General features: G+C 39.3%; 1 protein-coding gene across 7 annotated transcripts in view; it reads right to left on the bottom strand.

Moving 5' to 3' along the window:
* The window catches only part of LOC137632598 (uncharacterized oxidoreductase ZK1290.5-like), an 87,164-nt gene that overhangs the window by 12,133 nt on the left and 50,289 nt on the right, over nucleotides 1-24,742 (bottom strand). For 6 of the 7 annotated variants that reach the window (XR_011042064.1, XM_068364632.1, XM_068364633.1 and 3 more), the window contains exons 4-7: nucleotides 22,901-23,024; nucleotides 11,182-11,267; nucleotides 8,477-8,656; nucleotides 4,860-5,030 (exon numbers count right to left, since the gene is read on the bottom strand). Coding sequence is in view for 6 of the 7 variants with exons in the window: in XM_068364632.1 (XP_068220733.1) it covers nucleotides 4,860-5,030; nucleotides 8,477-8,656; nucleotides 11,182-11,267; nucleotides 22,901-23,024 (561 nt within the window). In the remaining variant the exon portion in view is untranslated. The remainder of the gene's footprint in view (nucleotides 1-4,859; nucleotides 5,031-8,476; nucleotides 8,657-11,181; nucleotides 11,268-22,900; nucleotides 23,025-24,742) is intronic. The other variant, XM_068364636.1, reaches the window with a different exon arrangement.

Raw genomic sequence — 24,742 nt, 5'->3', positions numbered from 1 at the left:
GGAGCAAACAGTAACTGTGACCTCTGGCAAGAGGTGATACCAGTAGAAAGGTAGGAGCATAGATGTTCCCTTTTCTTGAGGACTCCTGAGACAAAAATAGAAGCAAGTTCGCCAGAACCATCGCGAATTGCTCTGTCCATACAGGACATGATCAGCATGGCCGAGTCTTTGTCAGAAGGGGCAGTCTTCTTGCTCAAGGCCCCCAGGCACCAGTCGAGGAAATTAAAAATTTCAAAGGCGCGAAAGACTCCCTTCAAGAAGTGGTCCAGATCAGAAAAGGTCCAGCAGACCTTAGAGCGTCTCATAGCCGACCTACGGGGAGAGTCAACCAAACTTGAGAAGTCGGCCTGGGCAGAGGCAGGGACCCCCAAGCCTGGTTCCTCTCCCGTGGCATACCAGACGCCCGACTTAGAAGCCAGCTTAGGAGGAGGAAACATAAAAGACGTCCTTCCCAGTTGCTGCTTGGACTGCAACCAATCCCCTAAAATCCTCAAAGCTCTCTTTGATGATCTGGCGAGGACAAGCTTAGTGTAGACAGACGTAATAGGCTGCATGCCTAGAGAAAACTCGGATGGAGGAGAACGAGGGGTTGCAGAAACAAAGTGTTCAGGGTATAACTCTCTGAACAGAGTCAGGACCTTACGAAAGTCTATGGAAGGTGGCGACGACTTGTGTTCCTCCACATCAGAAGAAGGATCATCCAGGTGAGCAGCTTCATCCTCAGAAACCTCATCACCTGAGGGTTGAGAAGCGAGAGGTAACGATAAAGCGGTATGCTGAATGGCTGAATCCTGAAGAACGGGTGCATGCGCACTTGCGGATCCATCATCAAGTCTCTGCTGAAGAGGATGAGGGCTGGCAATGACAAAGTCATGAGGCTGGGATGAAGGAGGTTCTGCGGAGGTCTGAGGAGCAAGCGTGGTCAGAAGCGAATGCTGTAAGGCATGAGGCTCATGCTGCATAGTATGCGGTTCATGTTGAATGGGAAGAGGCTCATGCTGCGAAGAATGCGGTTGCTGCATGCGTTGAGGCGGCTGCCTCATAGCATGAGGTTCCTGCCTCAAGAGTTGCGTCTGCCTCAAGGGTTGAGGAGGTGGCTGCGCAGAGAGAGGCTCTTGCCTCAAGAGTTGAGGCTCTTGCCTCAAGAGTTGAGGCTCTTGCCTCAAGAGTTGAGGCTCTTGCCTCAAGAGTTGAGGCTCTTGCCTCAAGAGTTGAGGCGATTGCCGCATAGCATGAGGCTGCTGCCTCAAGGATGGTGGAGGTTGCCGCAACGCATGAGGCTGCTGCCTCAAGGATGGAGGAGGTTGCCGCAACGCATGAGGCTCCTGCCTCAAGGGAAGAGGAGGTTGCTGCAAAGCATGAGGCTCCTGCCTCAAGGGTTGAGGAGGTTGCCGCATAGCAAGAGGCTCCTGCCTCAAGGAAAGTGGAGGTTGCTGCATAGCGCTGGTACCTGGCAACTCCCAATGCGGCAGCTCACGCATGGAGGCAGGAGGAGCCTCAACATCATACGTCTGGCAGGGTGGACTGCGCAGAGGTGGAGGAGCGCTCACAGGAGGAGGTGTGCTAACCTTCTCTGCCTGAAACTCCTGCATCAACACCGCAAGCTGAGACTGCATTGTCTGCAGCATAGACAACTTGGGATCAACAGAAGTTGGAGCAGAGGCCTGTTGAGGCATCGCTTTACCTCTCTTAGGAGGCGTGCAGCCATCAGATGACTGCGGCGAGTCCGAACTGGCCCAGTGGCTACACCTGGGCTGTTGGACTCGCTCGGTCTGGACCTTACGCTTAAGAGGTCGTGAGACCTGGGTCCAGCGTTTCCTCCTGGAAACTTCTTCCGCAGACGAGGAAATCAAGGGCTCAATCGTCTGGGAGTGGAAGTGACGATCTCTATCAGATACGCCCGCAACCACTGAGGATACAACTGTGCGCCGATCAAGGCCTGCCGAACCCTTTTGCCCTTCGACATTGCTTCTCCCCTGGGCTTGGGAGCTTGCAAGAGGTCCCGGACTGGGAGGACGACTGGCACGCACAGAAGTATCCTCATGCGCAACACTGACACTAACACTAGGCACAGCACTGGCACTACCACTTCCACTGCACTTTTCACTTTAAGTTCCTTGACATCTGCCAAGAGAAGATTGTGGTCACTCACTAAAGACTCCACCTTATCACCTAGAGCCTGAATGGCACGTAACATATCCGACATATCAGGCTGAGCACTCGTAATAGGTTCGGGGGTCACCACTACAGGGGAAGGAAAAGGTTGAGGATCATGGGGGGAGGAATAAACCAAAGAGCGAGAAGAACTCCTCCTAACTCTCTCCCTCTCTAACCTAGCCGTATACTTGAGGAATTCATTAAAATCGAATTCCGAAAGCCCGGCACATTCCTCACATCGATCTTCCAACTGACAGGATTTTCCCCTACAGTCGGAACAAACGGTGTGAGGATCAACCGAGGCCTTCGGAAGACGCCTACTACAAGTCCTAACACTACATCGCCTTTGTCTAGGAGCTTGAGAGTGGTCGGACATCTTGAATTAGAGAACAGTCAAGGGGGGATTCCAAATTAAAGCAAAGATCGTTAACCATTAAATCAATTTAATTCCAAAAGCTATCTAAGCTAAGGGAAAAGCTTCCTGTATAGCGAAGGCTAAATTTCAGAGCAATACTTCACCAAAACCGTGAACAAAGACTCCAAAATCAACAGCGTATCCATGTAGGTCTTGCCGGCGGCACGACAGAGGAAAAATTGAGGTGGTGTTGACAAGAAGTACTGGAGTACCTGACCACAGATGGCGCTGGTGAGTACACCCCCCTCTTGTATAGCAATCGCTGGCGTATCCCGTCCGTAGATTTCTGTCGGGCAACGGAGTTGACAGCTACATGATTATCGGGTAAGATTAATATTGAAAAAAAAAAATTGAAATAATTTTTCTGCAATTTTGTTTTGATCCAACTAAAAATTTGTATTTGTTATCAAATAAGTTTATTCACCAATCATTTCACAGTAAACCTTTTACCTGTTATAGGTAGTACATACAAAACACAACATGCAGTGAGAATGTGTGTTATGTTGAAAAGGGCATACTTTAATGGGAAAACATCTTAGAAAATATAATCAATTTTAAAAGTACTTTGTATTCTTCCTAGCTATACAAACCCAAGTCCTTTAAATGGGGAAATGCTTTCAGAGTCAGCTAGAGAAACCTGGTTGGGGTGCTTGAAATGGCTGTGTATGCACAGACTTTCTAGGAATAGGTTGCGGTGATCGGGGTCTATGAGCAGGTGCTGGTCTCCTCCTTGAACTCGATCCCGCAGGCTGGGCTGAACACAAGGATTACAAGCTGTTCTCTTCAAAGGGCAGGGAAATTGCTGCTTGCCCATAACTCCTGGGTAAGGAGAAACCTTGCACCCTGCACAGAACAGTTTTGAAGTGTCAACGCTACCTCTGGGAAAAGTTGTTTAGAGATATGGGAAACCTTGTTAACCCACTGGTTTGCTGACTGGTGTGCAAGAAAGGTTGCTGCCTTCTTTTCAAACAGCATGAGACTCTAATACTTCTCCAAAGACTCCAGGGTCAATAGCTCATTGTTTCTGCACAGTATGTTACTGCCCCTGACCAATGGTTAAGCTGGAAAACAGCATGAAAGGAGGCCAAGGCAGACAACTCCATGGCTGTCGATTCCGCCATTGAAATTTATCTTACAAATTCCATTTCACTTTGTATATTAAACAGGGAATATCAAACTAATGTGGCAGGTATTGGTCTTGAAAAATGTTTTAACACTAAAACTTGATCAGAGTGATAGAAATACAATATGACAATGATTTGATAAAGGAAAGTACTTGAAGCCAGATACTAACAGATTTTTTATGTAAAATGTGTCATTGATATTCAGGGTATTACTGTACAGAACTAGAATAGGAAAATTTCTATCAACATAGAGTAGTAGATTTTAGAAGAATGCAATTCATCTCCTTTTTTGGGGGGAAGATACTAAGAAAGACATGGCACAATAATCATAATCAGTCACAGTGAAAAAAAATTTGATAAACTTCTCTTCTAACGTAATACAAAAAAAAATTGGCTTTTAATAAATCAAGGCTGGACATAAAAATTTATGATATAGAGAAATAAATGGTAAAGGAAAAAGAGTGAAGGCAGTATGCAATAAGGAAACTTTAGAGGATAATATCTGAAAATACTACTCCACGTCTACGAAAGAAATACTTGGAAACAAAATCAAGAGTTAAAAATAAACACGAAATCAACTAAACTTTCCATACTCTGGAAATCACCCATTAGAAACTGAAATAAAAATAAGCCTTGATGATAGGCAGCATCAATGCTCCAGCAAGGAAAAAAGTCAAAATCAAATCTCCAACAATGAAAAACACAAAATGCTGTACTCTACATGATCTGAAGCATTAGCCTATGCATTTCCTTGTGGTTGTGCACATGGACTATAGACAAATAACCCTAATGGTTAATTATATTACCCAGATAATGACACTTTTTTTTTCTAAATCAGTCTCATTTACAAACAATACTGAAAGTAAATGCATATGTAACAAAAGTATTCATCAAAATAAAATAATGCAAAGTTAATTACTGTACATTCAAAGCAAAATTTAAAAACCCAATGTTAACCTTGTTATTAAATGATTACCAAATGTACCATGAGTTCAATATACCATAAATGTGTCAGAGTTTCATGCAATAGGGTATTATTTACGATGAAGTTTCTGAGGTGTTAATGACTTTATTTTGACTTATCATAATAGCGAACCTTAAACCACCCAACTACTCCATATCCTCATATACTACTTGCCATGTGTAATATCTATATCGTGTACCTGAGAATTTTCCAAAACTCGCTGCCCTTTGGTTGACTTGGGTATGGTAGGAATCTTTTTCTGTATACCCCAGCGGATGAGAACTTGAGCTGGTGTTCGCTCATAGGATTTCCCCATTTCTAACACCTGGGGCTCATTCAAAAGCATACCTTTTGCTAATGGAGAATAACCCTAAGATAAAATGAATGTTAAATATAAATAAAAATCTGGCCATAAACTTAAAATTATTATATAAAATAACAGAAATAAGTAATGTAGCATAAAATAGAACCTGATGGGACACATGAATTTGAAAAAACAAAGCTTGTGAGTTACACAATGGTAAGGCAATAATCAAAATTACATAAAAAATCTAAGCAAGCAATATCAAACCGCATCAGGTCAGATTGTTGTCACAAATAGAAAGCAAACCAACTTACGGCGAGAACAAAACTGAAATGTTAAATTTTCAGACTACAAATTGTGATGGCATGGACTGAACATTAGTAACATGGCATTTCTTATTCCCTTATTAAACTTCAGTCAGCTATGACGAATTGTACATACCAAACTCTTACAACTATTACAATATCCTCTCCTTTCTAACTATCTTTACAAAATCCTTTTCTTTCAGAACATTGTTGATAAGGCAATAACAACAAGGATAACCATCCACAAAAAAAGTTTAATGTGCTCAAAAAGCACATAAAAGGAGAAATTGCTAGTTGTGCACCTTGTTTGGCACACATTAAGATACTGTACATCATTAGATGCAGGATTTTTACCTAAATTTCAGGATGATAAGTAATTTTTGAGTATTAAAAGATCTTTTACAAATCCTTTCAGTCCCAGCAGCATTGCTTCCTTGTCTTCCATTTGTTACCTTTAGTCTTTTCCCACATAACTGTCTAACATTTTTAACCTTGTGCTACCCCAATTTTCACTCCTCATTTAAGAACAATTCCTTTGAGCCAATTCTATGTGAGTATTCTTTGTTACAATAATTATAAAATATTACCTTAGTTATTCAAAACTCATGAGCTATTCTTTCTAAGAAATGAAAATATTAAACAAGGGCAACTAACTTAGCAAAAAAAGTTACTTTGGCAAGGAGAGAAAGTATCAAAAACCTCCTCCTATCCCATGACCTGTTTTGAATTTGCCTTCTAATACCCACAGGATCACTTCGATGGTTAAGCCCTATCTCTGTTCAACCTCGGTCCACCGGCTAACACAACGCATAAGATTGCACTGGGATTAAGGTTGATTCGGGTGGCTTCTAAATAGCCTAATGACGAATGGTTTTCTGTTCTGCCTTGTGGAGATCGCAAAGGAACTCCTTTGGTCCTCACTTTCCCAGCTAAGTGGGCCATTCTCATAGAACAGATTCTCCTGAAGTCGGATCATCTTTAGATCAGATCAGAGAGTTCTGCGTTTTCCTGGCTGAGAGAAGCTTCTCTTAGTAGCGGCTGTTAAAACTACTGCTCAAACTTGAGTATGGTCTTCCGTCAGATGGAGATAGACTCTCCTTTTTATAGGCGTTGCCTATGCTTAGGAGCGTTTCTAACAGTCTTGCTGTTTTCGGTACTTCGTACGAGCCTTTGAGAAGACCTCAGTCATGGTTCTGACGTGCAAGAGTGTCTCTGCTGCCTTCATCGGCAAAGAAGTTTGTCTCCCACTCTAAGAGGTTTAGGAGCTCCTTAGTCTAGTGCTAGGGTATATGGTCAATCTCAGACCCTTTCAAAGAGTGACCCCAGGTTTGAACCCTTCATCATCCCATCTCCACACAGAGAGTGAAGTGGCACAGAGAGAAGGTCTTTTGCTCCATTACACCACAGACCTTAGCACTGGCAATTACTGTAGAATTTATATAATCTTTTTATACCGGTAATTTGATAACTATTTTCTAATGAGAAAAACAATGCTTTTATTTAGGTAACACAAAATAATATGAAATATGTTCAACTATATGCAATAATAATTTTCCATATCAAATCAAACACTACCGTCAAACTGAATGATATTTCCTATGGCAGCCTCTTACCACGTAGAAGTTAATGACTCAATGTCAACATCTTTTACTTTAGACTCAAGGTTCTGACTGCCAAGTTTCATCAGACACTGACATTTTTTATATGTACAGATGAACATATTTCATGATTTTGAGTTATATCTTCAACAAGCTGTCTTTTCAAAAAAAGTGAAATTTGGTATTGAAAATTATTTCTTCAACTACCAACCAAAAATCATTTGTATTTCACTTACTCAGTCCAAAGAGGCACATGTGCACAATGAATTAATAGATTTTAAATTTTCTGCAATAAATTCTTCTATACAAAATTCACATTAAATAAAATTAATGGAGAAAGAATATAAAGGAAATAAAATTAAATAAGCATGATAAATGGTAAGAATAGGAAAAAGTATAATATGGAATAAGGGAAGAAGGTAATTGCATAAGGAATAAATTTAAAATGAGCTATAAAAATTCGAATAAATTTAAAATGAGCTATAAAAATTCGAATAAATTTAAAATGAGCTATAAAAATTCTTGAAAAATAAAAATGAAAAGAGAGAAGAATGTGAGAAACATTTTAGGCTTTGAGACAATATTCACTTTACCTGAAATACAACTTTACTGTAGCCTTCTCTACTAAGTGGTGATGTAATGACACATTTAAAGATTTTGCTCGGTGCTTCCATTTTAACGGACACAAATGTGCATTTTCAGCACACAGTATATTTTTCTATAATGGTATCAATAGATCAACTCCAGATAGTCAAATTAGTGGTTGGGGAATCAGTGGATGTCTTACTGTGCAGTAATTGACTGAGCCAGAAAAAAAAAGGAATTCCCAAAGTACAACCAATGTACTCAAAATTGGAAAATATTAAATTGGTACTCTTGAATTCTCAGATTATCCTCCCAAAAAAGAGTAGAAAAAGTTAATCGACAAAGAGTCTTGTGAAACTCTGCATGGCTCCCCTTTCTCATCTTTTTGATGAGCACACCTATCAAAGAACCATGTAGGGCAGATCTCAACTTGAAAGACAGGCCAATAAACTGGGACCTATAAGAAATATTCTTAACTGTAGCAAAAGAACATAGTATATTCATCAATAATAGGTAAGAGTAAAACAAAAGTCCCTGAGAGGGTAGCTGAAGAGGAAAGGGAAAAACAAAAATTTTGCAAAAAACAGATACAACCCAAGGATCCGGAAGAAAGGTCCAAAACTAACGAAACAAACCCGGACCCTAATCAAAAGCCTACTATAGTTTCTGTAAATTTTTTTGGATTCAAAGTTAGAGATAGCAAATTTATAAAGGCTCCAGGCACACACATGCCGAGTACTGAAAAAATAAGACCCTAAAGAAGGACATCACTTGGAAAAAATGGGTACAGATGACTCTTGCTTAAAGATAAAACTAAATAACACATTACACAATCCCTGAGGAAATGTCTGACAAAGACCATTCTTGACCTAGTACAAAAGAAATTTGGTATTACAAGCTTAAATTTTAAAACTTCCCATAGTAACTGATTTCAGCCTTTAAAAATACATTACACAATTACAGCATGCCTATTGAAAAATTAAAGAAAAATTAAATAATTTTTATTCAAGAAATGTTGGTTTACCTCAAACTGTATATTTCTTTCTTTGCAATATGATCGAAGCTTCTTTGGATTATTGTAGGGATGAAATTCACACTGATTTACATGAGGGACAACAGAACACTCGTTGAGAATCACTTCAAGATGTGGCTCCAAGAAATTGCTGACCCCAATTGATCTCACTCTTTCTTCATCAAGTAACAGCTGATGTGAAGAAAAAAAAAATAATGAAAAAATCAATGATTAAGTAATCAATATGGCACTGTTACTACATTATAAAATCCTTCATTTTGTTGTCTGCTCTTGAATGGCATATTAACTGCTTGTTAGTTGTAATTACTAAATCTACTATAATTACTCAATTTGCAAACCAACAGTAGGCAACCACGCTAGTAAGCATTAATATACAGTAAATTGACAAAATATAATAATACTGTACAGAACTTAAAAATGCAAATACTATACAAAAACATACAGTACCTCAAATATGATCAAACTATGAATTTGCCAATTTTCTTATATCATGAGAGTACAGTATAGCAAAACGTGTTTGCTCTCCATGCATAGCCATGCATTGGAAAAAACTTATTCAATGTTTCTTTCTTCATTATAAATAAAATTTAAATAGTGCTAGTATTCAACATCCTATTGAAGACTAGCAGTAATTTTGACATCTGCCTTTATTGTAATTTTTACCATAATAAAATAAAACAATGTTCAGGATACGATAAAACAGACAGCAAAATATTATAGCAAAGACATTAATTTTTCTGATAAAAAAAGACAGCAAAATACTATAGCAAAGTCATCATAATCTCCTTGACGAATAAAAGAGAGATGCCACCAGAACTTCTCTTTCATTACTACTTCCAAATACTTTAGTAACCTATGATTCATCAAAATGTAACAATAGAAAGCTAAAGAATTTACATGCATGTAATGAGCCCATAGAGACACTAAACTGTGTGTAGAAATTTTAGGGACAACCCCTTGGAGGTGTTTTCTAAGTGACAAAGACTGAATTATGTTAGATGCCAGTATCAAAAAATGACTCCCAAAAATCCAAAAAACCCTTTGTCATATCTACTAGTAAACCAAACTTTTGGCTGTACTGAGTAATTCACATGATATGTCTGAAGTTGAAATAATCAAGAAATATGTGACAAATTATGTGCATGTGAACAAGAAATATCTGCATACGTACTTTGAAAATTGGAAAAACATTTTTCTTTTTTTAAAAATTAACTACGCTGACTATTTTTCTTTGAGATCTTCCGCCAGTAAAAATAAAAGAAAAAGGCATAAAAATTAGATAATTTGATTTTATGATCAAGGCAAATCCAACCCCGGGATATGTTAGGAGACCAAATTGTTCTAAAATAATCATTACATAATTCATTGTGACCTGAGCTGAGATACTCAAGGGGCTGCTGTTGATATACAGTCTTGGTTACCTATTGGTAGGTCTGGATTGTCAAATAAACTTATTTTCAGAGCATTTGTACCTGGTTTGGTTTCTCTCTCACTATCCGTCTCGTGAATATACATCTTTCCATTGTTTACATTTATAAAATCATTGTTACTACCATCTATGGCTTCCAAATCAGCTGATTAAGGTGAACTACCAAATGATTTTTTTTTTCTTATTTTGCTAAGAGACATTATTACTTGAACTATTTTTTTTTATTTTACCATAAAAATTTATGCACTTTTCATTTAAAATACTTTTCTTATATTTTATTTACTGCTCATTTTAGTGGCACATCAAAGCTTATAAGATTTTCATCCCTTTTGCCAATACACAATAATTTTATAGTCTTTACTTTATCAGTGCTTGTTTACAAACTTCATCAAATTATTGATTGTATCGCCCAATTCCTTAGGTAGTTTTTGTGCAATTTGGTTTACCTTTCATAAACTGAAAAAGGTATACTGTAATGTAATAATATATTTTATATCAGTCGTATTCTACTTAATGTTATTTGTAACAACTACCGTATTTGTAATTGATTAATATTGTACGAAAGTTCAAATGCAAGCAAAACAGCTATTATCCGAATTGGTTCTTCATAACAAAATGGTTGCTTTTTATTTGGTTCATTATAGTCGTATGTGTTACTGATAATACTTTCATTGTTCTCCTTTGTTTTTATAACTTATAGTATTGAACTAGAAGTTGGGAGACAGAAGTGGAGGAAAATAGGTTAGGTTATTATAATTTGGTCTCAAAAAAAGGGCCTTGTATGATACATGAGATACAAAATAAAATAATTTTGATCGATAAAACTTTGGGGGCAGAGCAATTTGCAAAATATCAAGTTAAATGAGTATATGCAGTATTACTGTAATTTACTTTATTAATTTTTAGGCTTAAAAATTACTATCTTTAACAAAACATAATCAAAATATGAAAAAGATAAAACTTATCTGCCCCAAGAAACCCGCAATATAAAGAGGAGTTTGCAATACAGATTTACATACATCTATAAATCTGCAATATAGAGGGAGCAATAGGTGAACACACATATGACCAGGGATTACTGTACGTTATTATATATTTACTGTGCAACAAAACCATTGTGCTAGTTCCTAAATAAAACATGCTCCAGATTAATATGACAAAACAAGATGTTTCCAAATATCTAATTCTTCATCAAAATAAATCTCAGTATTTAAATCAACAATCTAAGGTAAAAAACTTATCCTAAAATATTTGAATAATACTATACCTCGAGAGTCCTCCAGGTATCCAGCAAAAGGGAATTTTTGTCTCTGACACCTGATGGTACATCTGGCCAGTGCAGAAGATAGAGGTCTATTCACGAAATATAAATTGGATTAAATTTTTGACGGTGGAAGTTTTCAGTTTGTCAGAAATGATCCTAAAAAAAGTCAAGACCTTAACCATCCAGATGGATCACAGAAACTTGGACATTTATATTAATCACACTAACTTTGAATCAAGATTTCATTAGGGACAAACATTTTCTAAATTATTATTTGTATTTACAAAACAGGTAATTAATGCTAAACTGAAACCAATGATAACAACAGGGCTTGTTATGGTTACAAGGGTCTGACACAGATTAAAAGCTAAACTTGCATATTTACAAACTTAAACAAAATTTACAGGAAGTTATTACAGAATATTTCACAGTGAAAGCATGAATTATAAAATTAAGATGAATTAATACAAACACAAACTCATATGTATCACTTTCTAAAATCAAGGCGTGAAACAAAAATCTATTCTAAGGGCACAGCCAAGAATTTAGTAAGACTTTTGTGAAAGATGAACCAGGCAAGTGAGTGAGCCCTTACAGAGAGAGGGTGTCTACAAAGGGGGACGAGGTCCTCTCCCTGAAATTTTTTTATTCAGCCAATTTTAGGTAAGTTTGGTGCACATCAAATGTACAGTATACTTATGACATATCCAAGAAAATTTATCCGGTTCTTCATCTGGTAGAATAATAATAATAATAATATCAATAATAATAATAATCATCATCACAATAATAATGTTAACAAGAGTAATCACAGATTTCTGACTTCTGCCTAAGGTTAATGGAGTCGTCCATGGCCCAAGATTTATCTGTGGTGGAAATTTCGTCAAAATCCATCAATATGTTTTGACGTTATATCATTAAAATGGCGAAGAATGCAAATACGGATAATTTCCAAAATTTAATGGTGTCGTCCATGACCTAAGATCTACATATGGTGAAAATTTTGTCAAAATTCGTCAAGTGGTTTTGACGTTATCTTTAAAATGGCAAAAAATGCAAATCCAGATCTAGAATCCGGATCCGGATCACCTCCCAAGTTCAATGGGGTCATCCATGACCTAAGATCTATCTGTGGTGGAAATTTCATTAAAATCCATCAAGCAGTTTTGACGTAATCCTGTCCATAGACACACAGACAAATAAATAAATAAACTAGAATCCGGATCCGGATCATCTCCAAAATTTATTGGTGTCGTCCATGACCTAGGATCTATCTGAAGTGAAAATTTTGTCAAAATCCATCTAGAAGTATTAATGTTAACTTGAAAATGGCGAAAAATGATATTTTAATTATAAAATAAATTTTTGAATATACTTACCCGGTGAATATATAATAGCTGAACCTCCGGCGGCTCGACAGAAAAAATACACAAAAACTCGCGAGCGATCGCTATGAAGGTTGCGGGTGTGCCCACTAGCGCCAACTATCGGCCAGATACCGCATATACATGTAAACAGACCCAATTTTTCTCATCCCGCTGGGTCTCTATCGGGGAGGAAGGGGGGGCCTTTAATTTATATATTCACCGGGTAAGTATATTCAAAAATTTATTTTATAATTAAAATATCATTTTTAAATATTTAACTTAGCCGGTGAATATATAATAGCTGATTCACACCCATGGTGGTGGGTAGAGACCAGAGTTAATCAAGTTTACAGCGTATATGCTTAGAGTTTTTGACAGTTATATCATAACAAAACCCAAATATATAAAGGTACCTGGTAAGGAAGTTGACTTAGACGATTACTCTGCCTTATTAGTCTGTCTTCCTCATGAATCCCAGCGATCCTCTTAGGATGCTGGAAGACTCCCAGGAGCTGAAGTATTAAGGGCTGCAACCCATACAACAGGACCTCATCAAACCCCTAATCTGGGCGCTCTCAAGAAATGACTTTGACCACCCGCCAAATCAACCAGGATGCGAAAGGCTTCTTAGCCTTCCGTACAACCCAAAAAACAATATTAAAAACATTTCAAGAGACAGATTAAAAAGGATATTGGAATTAGGGTAATGTAGTGGTAGAACCCTCACCCACTACTGCACTCGCTGCAACGAATGGACCCAGTGTGTAGCAGTCCTCGTAAAGAGTCTGGACATCTTTTAAGTAAAATGACGCGAACACTGACTTGCTTCTCCAAAAAGTTGCGTCCATAATACTTTGCAGAGATTTATTTTGCTTGAAGGCCACGGAGGTTGCTATAGCTCTAACTTCGTGCGTCTTAACCTTAAGCAAACATCGGTCTTTCTCATTCAAGTGAGAATGAGCTTCTCGTATTAAAAATCTGATAAAATATGACAAAGCATTCTTTGACATAGGCAATGATGGTTTCTTAACTGAGCACCATAATGCCTCAGATTTACCTCGTAATGACTTAGTACTAGCTAAATAGAACTTAAGAGCTCTAACAGGACATAATACTCTTTCCAGTTCGTTGCCTACGATCTCTGATAAGCAAGGAATACCAAAAGATTTAGGCCAAGGACGAGAAGGCAGTTCATTTTTGGCCAGGAAACCAAGTTGAAGTGAACAAGTGGCTTTTTCTGTAGAAAAGCCGATGTTCTTACTGAAGGCATGAAGTTCACTGACCCTTTTAGCCGAAGCCAAGCACACTAGGAAAAGTGTCTTGAGGGTGAGATCCTTCAGGGAGGCTGAATGTAATGGCTCAAACCTGTCTGACATGAGGAACCTTAGGACCACGTCTAAGTTCCATCCAGGAGTTGCCAAACGACGTTCCTTAGAGGTCTCGAAAGACTTAAGGAGATCTTTATTGTTGGAAAGATCTAAGCCTCTATGTCGAAAGACCGAAGCCAACATGCTCCTGTAGCCCTTAATCGTGGGAGCTGAAAGGGAGCGAACCTTTCTCAGATGTAAAAGAAAATCTGCGATTTGGGCTACAGAGGTACTGGACGAGGACACAGATGCTGACTTGCACCAGTCTCGAAAGACTTCCCACTTCGACTGGTATACTCTAATGGTAAAAGCTCTCCTCGCTCTTGCAATCGCACTGGCTGCCTCCTTCGAAAAGCCTCGAGCTCTTGAGAGTCTTTCGATAGTCTGAAGGAAGTCAGACGAAGAGCGGGGAGGCTTTGATGGACATTCTTTACGTGGGGCTGACGTAACAGAACTACCCTTAGAGGAAGACTTCTTGGAAAGTCTACCAGCCATTGAAGTACCTCGGTGAACCACTCTCTCGCGGGCCAGAGGGTAGCAACCAACGCCAACCTTGTCCCTTCGTGAGAGGCGAACTTCTGCAGTACCTTGTTGACTATCTTGAATGGTGGGAATGCATACAAGTCCAGAAGAGACCAATCCAGTAGAAACGCGTCTATGTGGATTGCTTCTGTATCTAGGACTGGAGAGCAATAGATTGGTAACCTTTTGGTCAACGAGGAGGCAAAGAGGTCTATGGTGGGTTGACCCCAAGTAGCCCAAAGACTCTTGCCCACGTCCTTGTGGAGGGTCCATTCCGTGGGTATCACCTGACCCCTCCGACTGAGACAGTCTGCCAAGACGTTCAAGTCCCCCTGGATGAATCTCGTCAACAGGGAGATGCCTCGATTTCTTGACCATAAGAGAAGGTCCCTTGCGATCTCGAGCAGCGTGAAGGAGTGTGCCTCCTTGCTTGGAGATGTACGCCAAAGCTGTGGTGTTGTCTGAGTTGACCTCTACCACTTAGTTTCGAAGAAGCTTTCGAATATCATCAAGGCCAAGTGGACTGCTAATAGCTCCTTGCCGTTGATGTGCATGCTCTTCTGACTTGAGGTCCACAGACCCGAGCATTCCCGACCGTCCAGGGTCGCACCCCAACCCAAATCCGACGCGTCTGAGAACAACACGTGGTTTGGGTTCTTGACTGCTAGGGATAGTCCCTCTCTCAGACTGATATTGCTGTCCCACCATTTCAGGCATGCCTTTACTGGTTCGGAGACTGGGAATGATACCGTCTCTAACGTCTTGTCCTAGTTCCAGTGAGAGGCTAGATGGAACCGGAGAGGCAGAAGGTGTAGTCTCCCTAGTGAGACAAACTGCTCCAGGGATGAGAGAGTCCTTACGAGACTGTTCCAACTCCTGACTGAACAAACGTTCTCTTTTCAGCATTAGTTGGACTTCGAGCAGGGCTTGTTCTATTCGGGTGGCAGACGGAAAAGCCCGAAAAAACTGGACTGCGAATCTCCATCCCCAAATATAGAATAATCTGGGATGGGATCAGTTGGGACTTTTAGGTTGACCAAAAGTCCCAACTCCCTGGCCAGACTCAACGTCCAATGTAGATCCTGCAGACAGCGAAGACTGGACGATGCTCTGAGAAGCCAGTCGTCCAAGTACAGGGAGGCTCGGATCCCCGATAGATGGGGGGATTTTGCCACATTCCTCATGAGCCTCGTAAACACGAGAGGAGCAGGACTGAGGCCAAAGCACAGGGCTCGAAACTGGTACCCCACATTCCTGTAAACAAACCTCAGAAACGGTTGGGAATCCGGGTGTATAGGAATGTGGAAGTATGCCTCCTGAAGGTTGAGAGAGACCATCCAGTCACCTTCCATCAATGCAGTCAAGACAGCCTGGTAGACTTCATCGTGAAGTTTGTCTTGACAATGAACACATTGAGCGCACTTGCCTCTTACGTACTCCTGCAGTGAACATGGCTGCCAGATCATTGGAGCCATCCCTGAGGGACTTGTTCCTGCAGAGAACGTGGCTGTCAGATCATTGGAGCCATCCCTGAAAGCCTAGTTTATGCATGACATAATTGTACAGCAAAACTTCAAACGCTCGAAAAAACTCCCAACAGGAGATGGTCTAGCTCTGAAGTCGACCATAAAATCTTGGAGCGTCTCATGGCCAGGCGCCAGGGAGAGTCTAAGAGGTTTGAGAAGTCTATCTGGGCAGAGGCAGGAACTCCCAAGCCGAGAACTTCTCCCGTGTCATAACAGACTCTCGCTCTATAAGCCAGCTTAAAAGGAGGGAAAGCAAAGGCTGTCTCCCCCAAACTCCTCCTGGTGATTAACCAGTCGCCTAGCAAACGTAAAGCTCTCTTAGAAGAGCGAGAGAGCACTAGCTTAGAAAACAACGGCTTAGAAGTAGCTAGGCCTAGTGTAAACTCTGACGTTTAGGCGAACGAGGAGCAGCAGTTACAAAAAGATCCGGACAAAGATCCTTAAAAATCAGCATGATTTATTTAAAGTCCATAGAGGGCTGAGCAGCTTTAGGCTCCTCTCCGTCTGACAGAGTCCTCAAGGGAATATCAGTAGGAGGGGGATCAGCAACTTCCTCATCTGAAGGAACCTTGTCTGACAATAGCCGAGTCTCAAGCAAGGGAGAGACCTGCCGTGGTGGCAATGCTTGACAAGCAGAGTCCACACGCAAAGGAGCAACAGTATAAGTCAAGGACGCTATGTCATGTAACTGCTTAAAGGACTGACCAGTAACAACAACAGGTGCGGGAGGACGTTCGACGTCAACTCGAGACTGCCTTGACTGCTTAGACTGAGCAGTCAAAACAACTCTTGACTGCGGTGCTTGACGCTCAACGTCAAAACAAGTCAACTATGCTGGTTGGTGAACGTCCTGAACGTCAACAAGAGCAAGCGGCAGCGGCTGAACGTCCACAAGCGGCTGAGAGTCAACACGGGACTGCATCGAGTGAGGCTCTACAAAACACGATTGACGTGACTGTGTAACGTCAATGTCAACAGGACGAGCAAAGGCTCGTTTGGGCGGCTGACGGCCAAGATCTCGATCAGCTAAGCGGCGAGGATCATCGTGAACCTGCTCAACAGAATAGTCCTCCATAAGAGAGGCAAGCTTATTCTGCATGTCTTGCCGTACAACCCATTTAGGATCAACGGGAATGGTTGCGGTAAGAGACGAGGGTAACGTCTGTGACTGCAAAACCTTGCCTACAAAAAGACTCTCGGAGCCTGTGTTACGCTTTTGTTTAGGCGGCGAGCAGTCTTCCGATGACTGCATAGGGTCAGAGCTGTCCTAATGGTTAAAATCAGGACGCTGGACCTGTCCTGAAAGGACTGACTTTCGCTTAAAGGGTCTCGAAACCTTGTTCCAAGGTTTCTTATGCGAAAAGCCTTCGGATGACGAGGAGAAAATCGTCTCGCTCGTCTTATGGTAGGGGCGGTGTTGATGAGACACGCCTGAAACCATAGAGGGAACGTCTGTTCGCTGATCAAGTCCTCTCGAACCCATAAGTCGTACGACATTACTTCTCCCCTGGGCTTGGGAGCTTGCAAGAGGTCTCGGACTAGGCGAACGACAGGCACGAACAGACGAACCCTCGGTCGCAACACTGATAACACTTTGCGCAATTATCACTTTATCACTACGATTTTCTGTTTTGCACTTACTTCACTGAAATCGAATTTTTCAACAATTCACATTAGGTATGAATAAAACTGATTTCTACCTGAAGCACGCAATTCTACCCTCATCAAAAGGTTATAATTGCGAAATCAGTCGTATAATGTAAGCACATTAATACAAGCAAAAAACAGTAAACATATATTAAGATAAAAAGATCAGTGGCTGGGAAGGAGACTAAACACTAGTTCATTCAAAACTACGTTTTTAATCTCTCACCGTACAGTGCCTTGGGACGAGAATAAAAACTAAAAACGTTTTATCCTTTCTCCCCGTACAGAGACTAGGGACGAGAGTAAAAAACTGACTCGAGAACAACGTTACTCGCTTGGGACGAGAATAAAGATCGGAACGTTCTCTCTTCCTCTCTCTCTCTCTCCGTCTCTCTCTCTCTCTCTCTTGATTTCGCACCGAAGAGAAGAGCCCACTTATCTTTCGTCAATAAACAGGTTATTTGACCAAAGGAAAAAACTGAAAGGTTTTTCAATTAACAAGTTCCTTTAAAATAGTATTTAAAACATTTAAGTTTGAAAGAAGAATGAACAAAACGTCAGAATCGATTTACTCTTTCTGCAAAGTGAAACCGTGATTCTCTCTCTCTCTATCGTAACGATAGAGCGCAAACTGCGTAGCATAAATAAACTAAACGTTAGTTCATCTTTGAAACAGTACGAAGACTATTCAAAGAAAATCTTTCATAAAATATCTACTAAAAAATATTCATTTAATAAGTTTTAAATCATTTGCTCTGTAAAAGTTATTTACGATTGAAAGGGCTCAACGTTGTTTAACTTCGGTTTCCAAGTTAGGACCGCCTACTCTCGGATTAGAGGAGGAATAGGAAAGGTCGCATATAAACAAATCATTAAAATTTATCTTGATGTTTATTATAAATGGAAAGCTAATCGAAGAGGCCTAATAAAGGCGGTTGAGATATAAAATATATAGAGGAAAATCTATAATTAATTTATAACGTGATAAGATAATTGCTAAAAGCTTAAAACACACTTCCGTACTAAGGGAAGGGTCGGCCATTTAAAAGTCAAAGAAAGTCCAAAAAACAATCCAAAGTCATCAAAAATTAAATCTATCCAAAAACGAGTTCAAGATTTAAGTTGAAGATAAAACACCTGCACTGCGAAAGCTCAAACCAAAAGGAAGTACTTCACCAAATATGTTGAGAAAACTCCAGGTTATACAGCGAGTATTGATACGTCTTGTCGTTAAGGCCGACAGAGAAAAATTGGGTCTGTTTACATGTATATGCGGTATCTGGCCGATAGTTGGCGCTAGTGGGCACACCCGCAACCTTCATAGCGATCGCTCGCGAGTTTTTGTGTGTTTTTTCTGTCGAGCCGCCGGAGGCTCAGCTATTATATATTCACCGGCTAAGTTAAATATTTAAAAATGTAAATTCAAATCTAGAATCCAGATCCAGATTATCTCCAAAATTTAATGGGGTTGTCCACGACCTAAGATCTACCCGTAGTGAAAATTTTGTCAAAATCCGTCAAGTAGTTCTGACGTAATTCTGTCCACAGACACACAGACAAATAAATAAATAAATTAGAATCTGGATCTGGATCATCTCCAAAATCTAATGGGGTCATCCATGACCCCATACAAATGATTCCTTATTAATCATTTCCCCTTCCAATGATATTTTTTCTTCCACTGCATACTTCATTCCCATCATCTCTGTCTTTCTTCTATTTATCATGAGCCCAACCTCATGTGATATTTCATGCATTCTGCTAAGCAAGTATTGCAAATCCTGTGGTGTTGTGCCAATGACAGCATCATCAGCATATTTTAGGTCTGCTAATTTCCTATCACCAATCCAGTCCCAGCCTTTGATAGTGTGCACAAGCCAATTTTGGGGAGAGTTCTAAGTTATTATGGAATTCCTCTTGAATATGTAAATTTGATTAAGTCTGTTCATGAGCATAGTAAGTGAAAAATTAAGGTTAATGGAGTCCTATCAAATGAATTTCCAGTGAACAGCAGAGGACTCCAAGGGAATCTGTTGTCACCTATGTTGTTTATCTTCCTCATGGATTTTGTAATGCGGAGATGCTAGGATGGAAGAAAGTATTTGTGAAATGTCTCTTTATGCTGTTAAGTCATTAAAAGAGTACTTAAAGAGAGCTACTCCTTCACATAAAATTCCAGAAGTCTTTTCTTTGGACTTTCTCACCCTCAGTCAAAGAACTCTATGACATTTATTGCAAAGAATTTAATTATAAATACTCACTGTGACTTAGGGGACTGCTTTTCCTTCCCACAATGTGGCTTAGGGAGTACTTTCTGTTCCCTCAAAGTTAATATGCATAAAATTAGAGGAATGTTTACTTCACAAAATTTCATTTTGTTTCTTCATGCTTGAAAGAAGTTAAAGAGGTGGATTACTTGTCGTTAATTAAATCCCCTAGTTGTGGCATGAGATATCTTATATCAAGCAATTAATTACTTTGTTTTTAATTTGCATAATTTATTTCATTAGGCGATAGAATTACAGGTCCAGTTAAGGTACTTTAGGGTGGACTTCTTAAGAGAATTTTTTTGACTAGCCCTCCTTTGATTCTGGTTAGTGGTAGTCCATGTGGTGAAAAATATTTTAGGCTACAAGGAATCCCCAGGTTTTCAAACCTTCTCACTGCTTCAATTGAATTCAAGGAAAGTTACAATGCCTCTTTTAATCTCAGACTTCACTGGGACAAGGAGTCTGATGATTGAATTCATGGTAAGTCTTTAGCTCTAATCCCACTGGTAGTCATCTAATTTTGAGTTTGCCAATCAAGCTGTACTTGCAAAATGTATAGTACAATGAATGTTGAGCAAGTATTCAGATAAATCTAATTTTAAAAATTGTTCCTAAGGCATGGTATAACTGCTTATCACAAACAGACTAACTTGACTGTGCCAAATGAGAAACCCAAGTCCTTAAAAAACAAGATTTTGACTTAGGAAAAATCTATTTCTGGGTGAGATAGCCATATCGTCCTGAAGGAAGTTCCTCTAGGCAACTTTCTACTTGGGATATTTCCTGTGAGTGATATACCAGAGAATTTTACATGTAGAAGTAACACAAGGTTACTACCCCTGGAGCGAATATCCCGAAAGATATCGTGTACCTAACAGGGACGTGTTTAAAACAACCATGGGTATCCTTCCCCGAAGAGTTAACCTTGTCTCGAAGGACATGGTTTGACATTCCAGCAGCAGCCATCATATGAAAAATAGCCTCACACTGAGAATTTGGAGGGGATGAAAAGTAACGGGCAGGTCCATCAGGACAACATGGCTAACTCACTCAAAAATAAATTTTTCCTGTGTCAAAATGCCTTTTTTTTGGCTCTAGCCCTGTTGTCCTGATGGAAGTGAACCAGAGAATTAAAAATTCTCAGTTTTGGCAAATTAGAGTTTTAACAACATAAGTGCTCTTTTGTATCCACCTCACTAACTATAGGAGATTTAAAATTTTTCTACGCTCAGTGTATCTAATGATAGTTTGTTTTACACTTTCAAATATAGCTATTTTGGGCAACAGTCCAACTCTATGAGTGGACTATGCAATTATTTGTAAACTGTAATGAAATCAAACCGTTATCATCACAGCCTCACTCACTGTGAAGAAAGTACATTTGTAAGAACACATATAAACAAAGCAATAGTCTGTAAAAAGAAGGGTTAAATAATAGAGTTACACTACTTTTTACTTAAGATCAGTAGGTCCACATAAAGGAAACAAGAGCTGGAATAAAACTTCTAAAATACTGTGTGGTATTGAGCCTTATGATGGAAAAGGCCTGATTATCAGAATTAACTGCATACCTAGTATTAAGGACAGGATGGTACTGTCCACGAAGATCTGAATGTAAAGGATGGTTAGAATTATGAAAAATCTTATGCTACATGCATAACGAACTAATTGAATGATGGTGCAAGAGATTGATATCTAGATCAGTAATAAGATATTTAACAGACCGTAAGTACCTGTCAAATAAATTAAGATGAGAATCAGCAGCTGAAGACCAGACATGAGAACAATACTCGAAACAAGGAAGAATGAAAGAATTAAAACACTTCTTCAGAATAGATTGATCACCAAAAATCTTACAAGACTTTCAGAATAAGTCAATTTTTGTCCAATTGAAGAAGAGACAGACCTAATGTGTTTCTCAAAAGCAAATTTGCTGTCAAGAATCACACCCAAAATTTCAAGTCATGTAGAATTAAAGAAACCTTATTAATGCCGAGATCCAGACGTTGAGGAGTCACTGCCCTTAACCTATTTACAATCATAACAATAGAATGGACCCTCTGCCTTATGGGTCAGTCTCCTGAGACAAAAGCCTTGTGTGCTTTACTGGGGATGAATTATGTACTGTACTGGGAATAAGCATAAAATGAGAATCCGAATTCTTACTTCCTTGACTCCTAGGCAGTCCCCTTCAGTGGTCGGCCTATTAAGTTCCTTTACTACCTGGAATTGGGCAGCTCAGTCAATTTGCAAGTTAAAGTCCATACCAAACTCTTTACCTCGCCTTAATAATTTTGCCAGCCAAGCATTTTGTTTCTCACTTTTGGAGAACATTGAATGTCATCATTGGCTCCAACAGACTACTATTAAAGTATGAGAGCTCTCTAATAACATAATGGGTCTCAATGAATAAATCCTTTCACTATTCCCAAAAAGAATGATAATGGTAGCAAGTGATAAACTTGGGTAATTTTTGCTAATGCTAGTATCATTCTGGTAGATCATGTACTCAAAGTGAATCAGCTAGTTCATATGCCATAATGATTTATTGAAAATATTCTAATTGACAACTTTGTTGTTTTTTCATCCAGCCTACAATATCTGGTTTCTGATTTTAACCTTCTAAAGACAACTTTGGGTCCAAATGCTTTTCACTAGGAGGCTGCCTGAGGCAATGAGCCGAACTGCATTGTTTTGGTATTAAAAATACACTTTTACATGATATACCTTAGAAAATTCTGAAATTTTACCAAGTTTCAAGTGGGTATCATTATAAGTTCAAATGGATCAGAGACTCTTTTAGTATGTTAAGAAGTGTTATTAATAAACCTTGTACAGTAGAAAGAAATAACTTACTCATATACCAGTACCTGAACAATAGTTTGTATTACTAAAGGTAACTTTCCACAGAACATTATATGCAAATAAAGATACTGGTTACTTTGAAAGATTTAATCTTCAGGAACTGGTATATGAATTTTCAATAACTAATGCAAAAATATCTCATGATAAAAAATTCTAACCTAAAGTATTTACTCCCAGCCTTTGGCATGAACCATTAAATGCTTCTCGAGTGGTGTTGGTCCCATAGTCTGTTGGCCAGCATTTTGTCGTCAGAAATACATCTTCGCTTGAAACCCCAGATGCCTAAGGAGTCAGGAATAAAATCAGAATGTTTTTCTTATATAATAAAGACAAACTGCTATTAATGAACATTTCAAAAGTATAATAATGATAAGATTATTAAAATGAAACTTACCTAGTAGTCTTTATACTTTAACCATTGAAGCCACCAGTTTCTCAACCTTAAGGAAAAGCAATTTCTACCCCTCTCTCTTCCATCTTCCCCCTTTCCTATGATGACCAGTAGACACAACACAAGGAGGCAACAGGTACACATACAACTGGTCATTACACCTACAGAACTTGAAATAATTATTTCTATTCTCATTGTGTGATGCAGCCTCCTTTGCTCTGACTTAATTTAAGACTGAAATGGGTATCTGGTAGTAGAATTTGAAGAAGTTGAAAGAGATGTCTCTATCTGGTTTTAAGATTATGTATGGGGTGCCAAAATGTTCCAAAAATCATGTGGCAGAAGAAGTTAAATTGCTATACTACAAGTTAGTGATAGAGCGAAGTGAATTGGTATGAAGTGTAAGCCTCACCCTTTGCCTTTTACGAGGATATCTCAAAAGAATGAAGGACAAAATAACGTGCCATTCAAGAAAATAATGAGATTGAACCATTCACAATTGAAGAACTCCAAGAAACCATGAAACACATTGCAGTAAACGTGGAAAAGCTGCTGGCCTGGATGACATTACATTTGAGATAATAATGCACTTCGGCAGCAGGACTAAATCATGGGTATTAGCACTTCTTAACAACTGTGCAAGAACATTCCAGATCCCAAAACTATGGAGAGGAGCTAAAGTTGTAACCTTATTAAAACCTGGCAAAGACCCAATGATCCCTTAGTGCTATCGCCCAATATCTCTCCTCTGAATCTTATACAAACTAAACGATTGGATGATGGTGGCCCGCATAGTTCCCACAGTCAAAGAACAAATGGCACGAGACCAGGCTGGCTTCAGGGCAGGGAGATCCTGCTGCTCCCAAGTACTTAGCCTCACTCAATATATTGAGAATGGCTTTCAGCTTGGGAAAATCACAAGGGAAGTATTTGTTGATCCAACAGCAGTCTATGACACCATGAACCACTTGTTGCATCTTTTGAAACTTGCCAAAGCTATTCGCAACTCAAGCATTATGCATATTATCCAGTCACTGCTGAGTAACGGACTTTTCTTTGTTGAAATGGATGGTAGGAAAGCAGATGGCGAAAAAAGAAATATGGCCTACCACAATCTATACCAACAATCTACCACAGTTCAGAGATATCCGTAAATTTATATATGCAGATGATCTGTGCCTAACCATCCAGTCAGATTCATTTACAACATTTCCTCGCCAAATTGTGGCTCATGTTTCACGGCCTCAGTGCATTGCAGGCTTTTAATATATAAATGTTTTTAAACTTGGATATTATCTGCTAAACTGTGCAAACCTGAGAGATACGAAAAAGTGTACATTCCAATAGAAACAGAGAGTCATAGCGCCTTTGTCTGTACTCACTTGAAATCGTACATGGTACGTTATTGGCTGACAGGCAGGAGTCACCCAATGAGAGGACAGAGATTTGTATCTTGGGAGCCGATTGGCTATGGAGCACAGCGTCACCTCACTGTATCTCGCCTTGTAGCTTCTCCCGAATGCACATTAGTTGTGTTTACATCGCATTACAGTAACTTGTGTTGCTGCGTTTAGTGAAGTTTTAGCATCTTCTTATATTTGTTTCAATC

Source organism: Palaemon carinicauda, chromosome 41 (genome assembly GCF_036898095.1).
Source record: "Palaemon carinicauda isolate YSFRI2023 chromosome 41, ASM3689809v2, whole genome shotgun sequence".
Classification (NCBI taxonomy): domain Eukaryota; kingdom Metazoa; phylum Arthropoda; class Malacostraca; order Decapoda; family Palaemonidae; genus Palaemon; species Palaemon carinicauda.
Note: the sequence above shows the minus strand (reverse complement) of the source record. Positions and strands in the feature narration are given on the sequence as shown.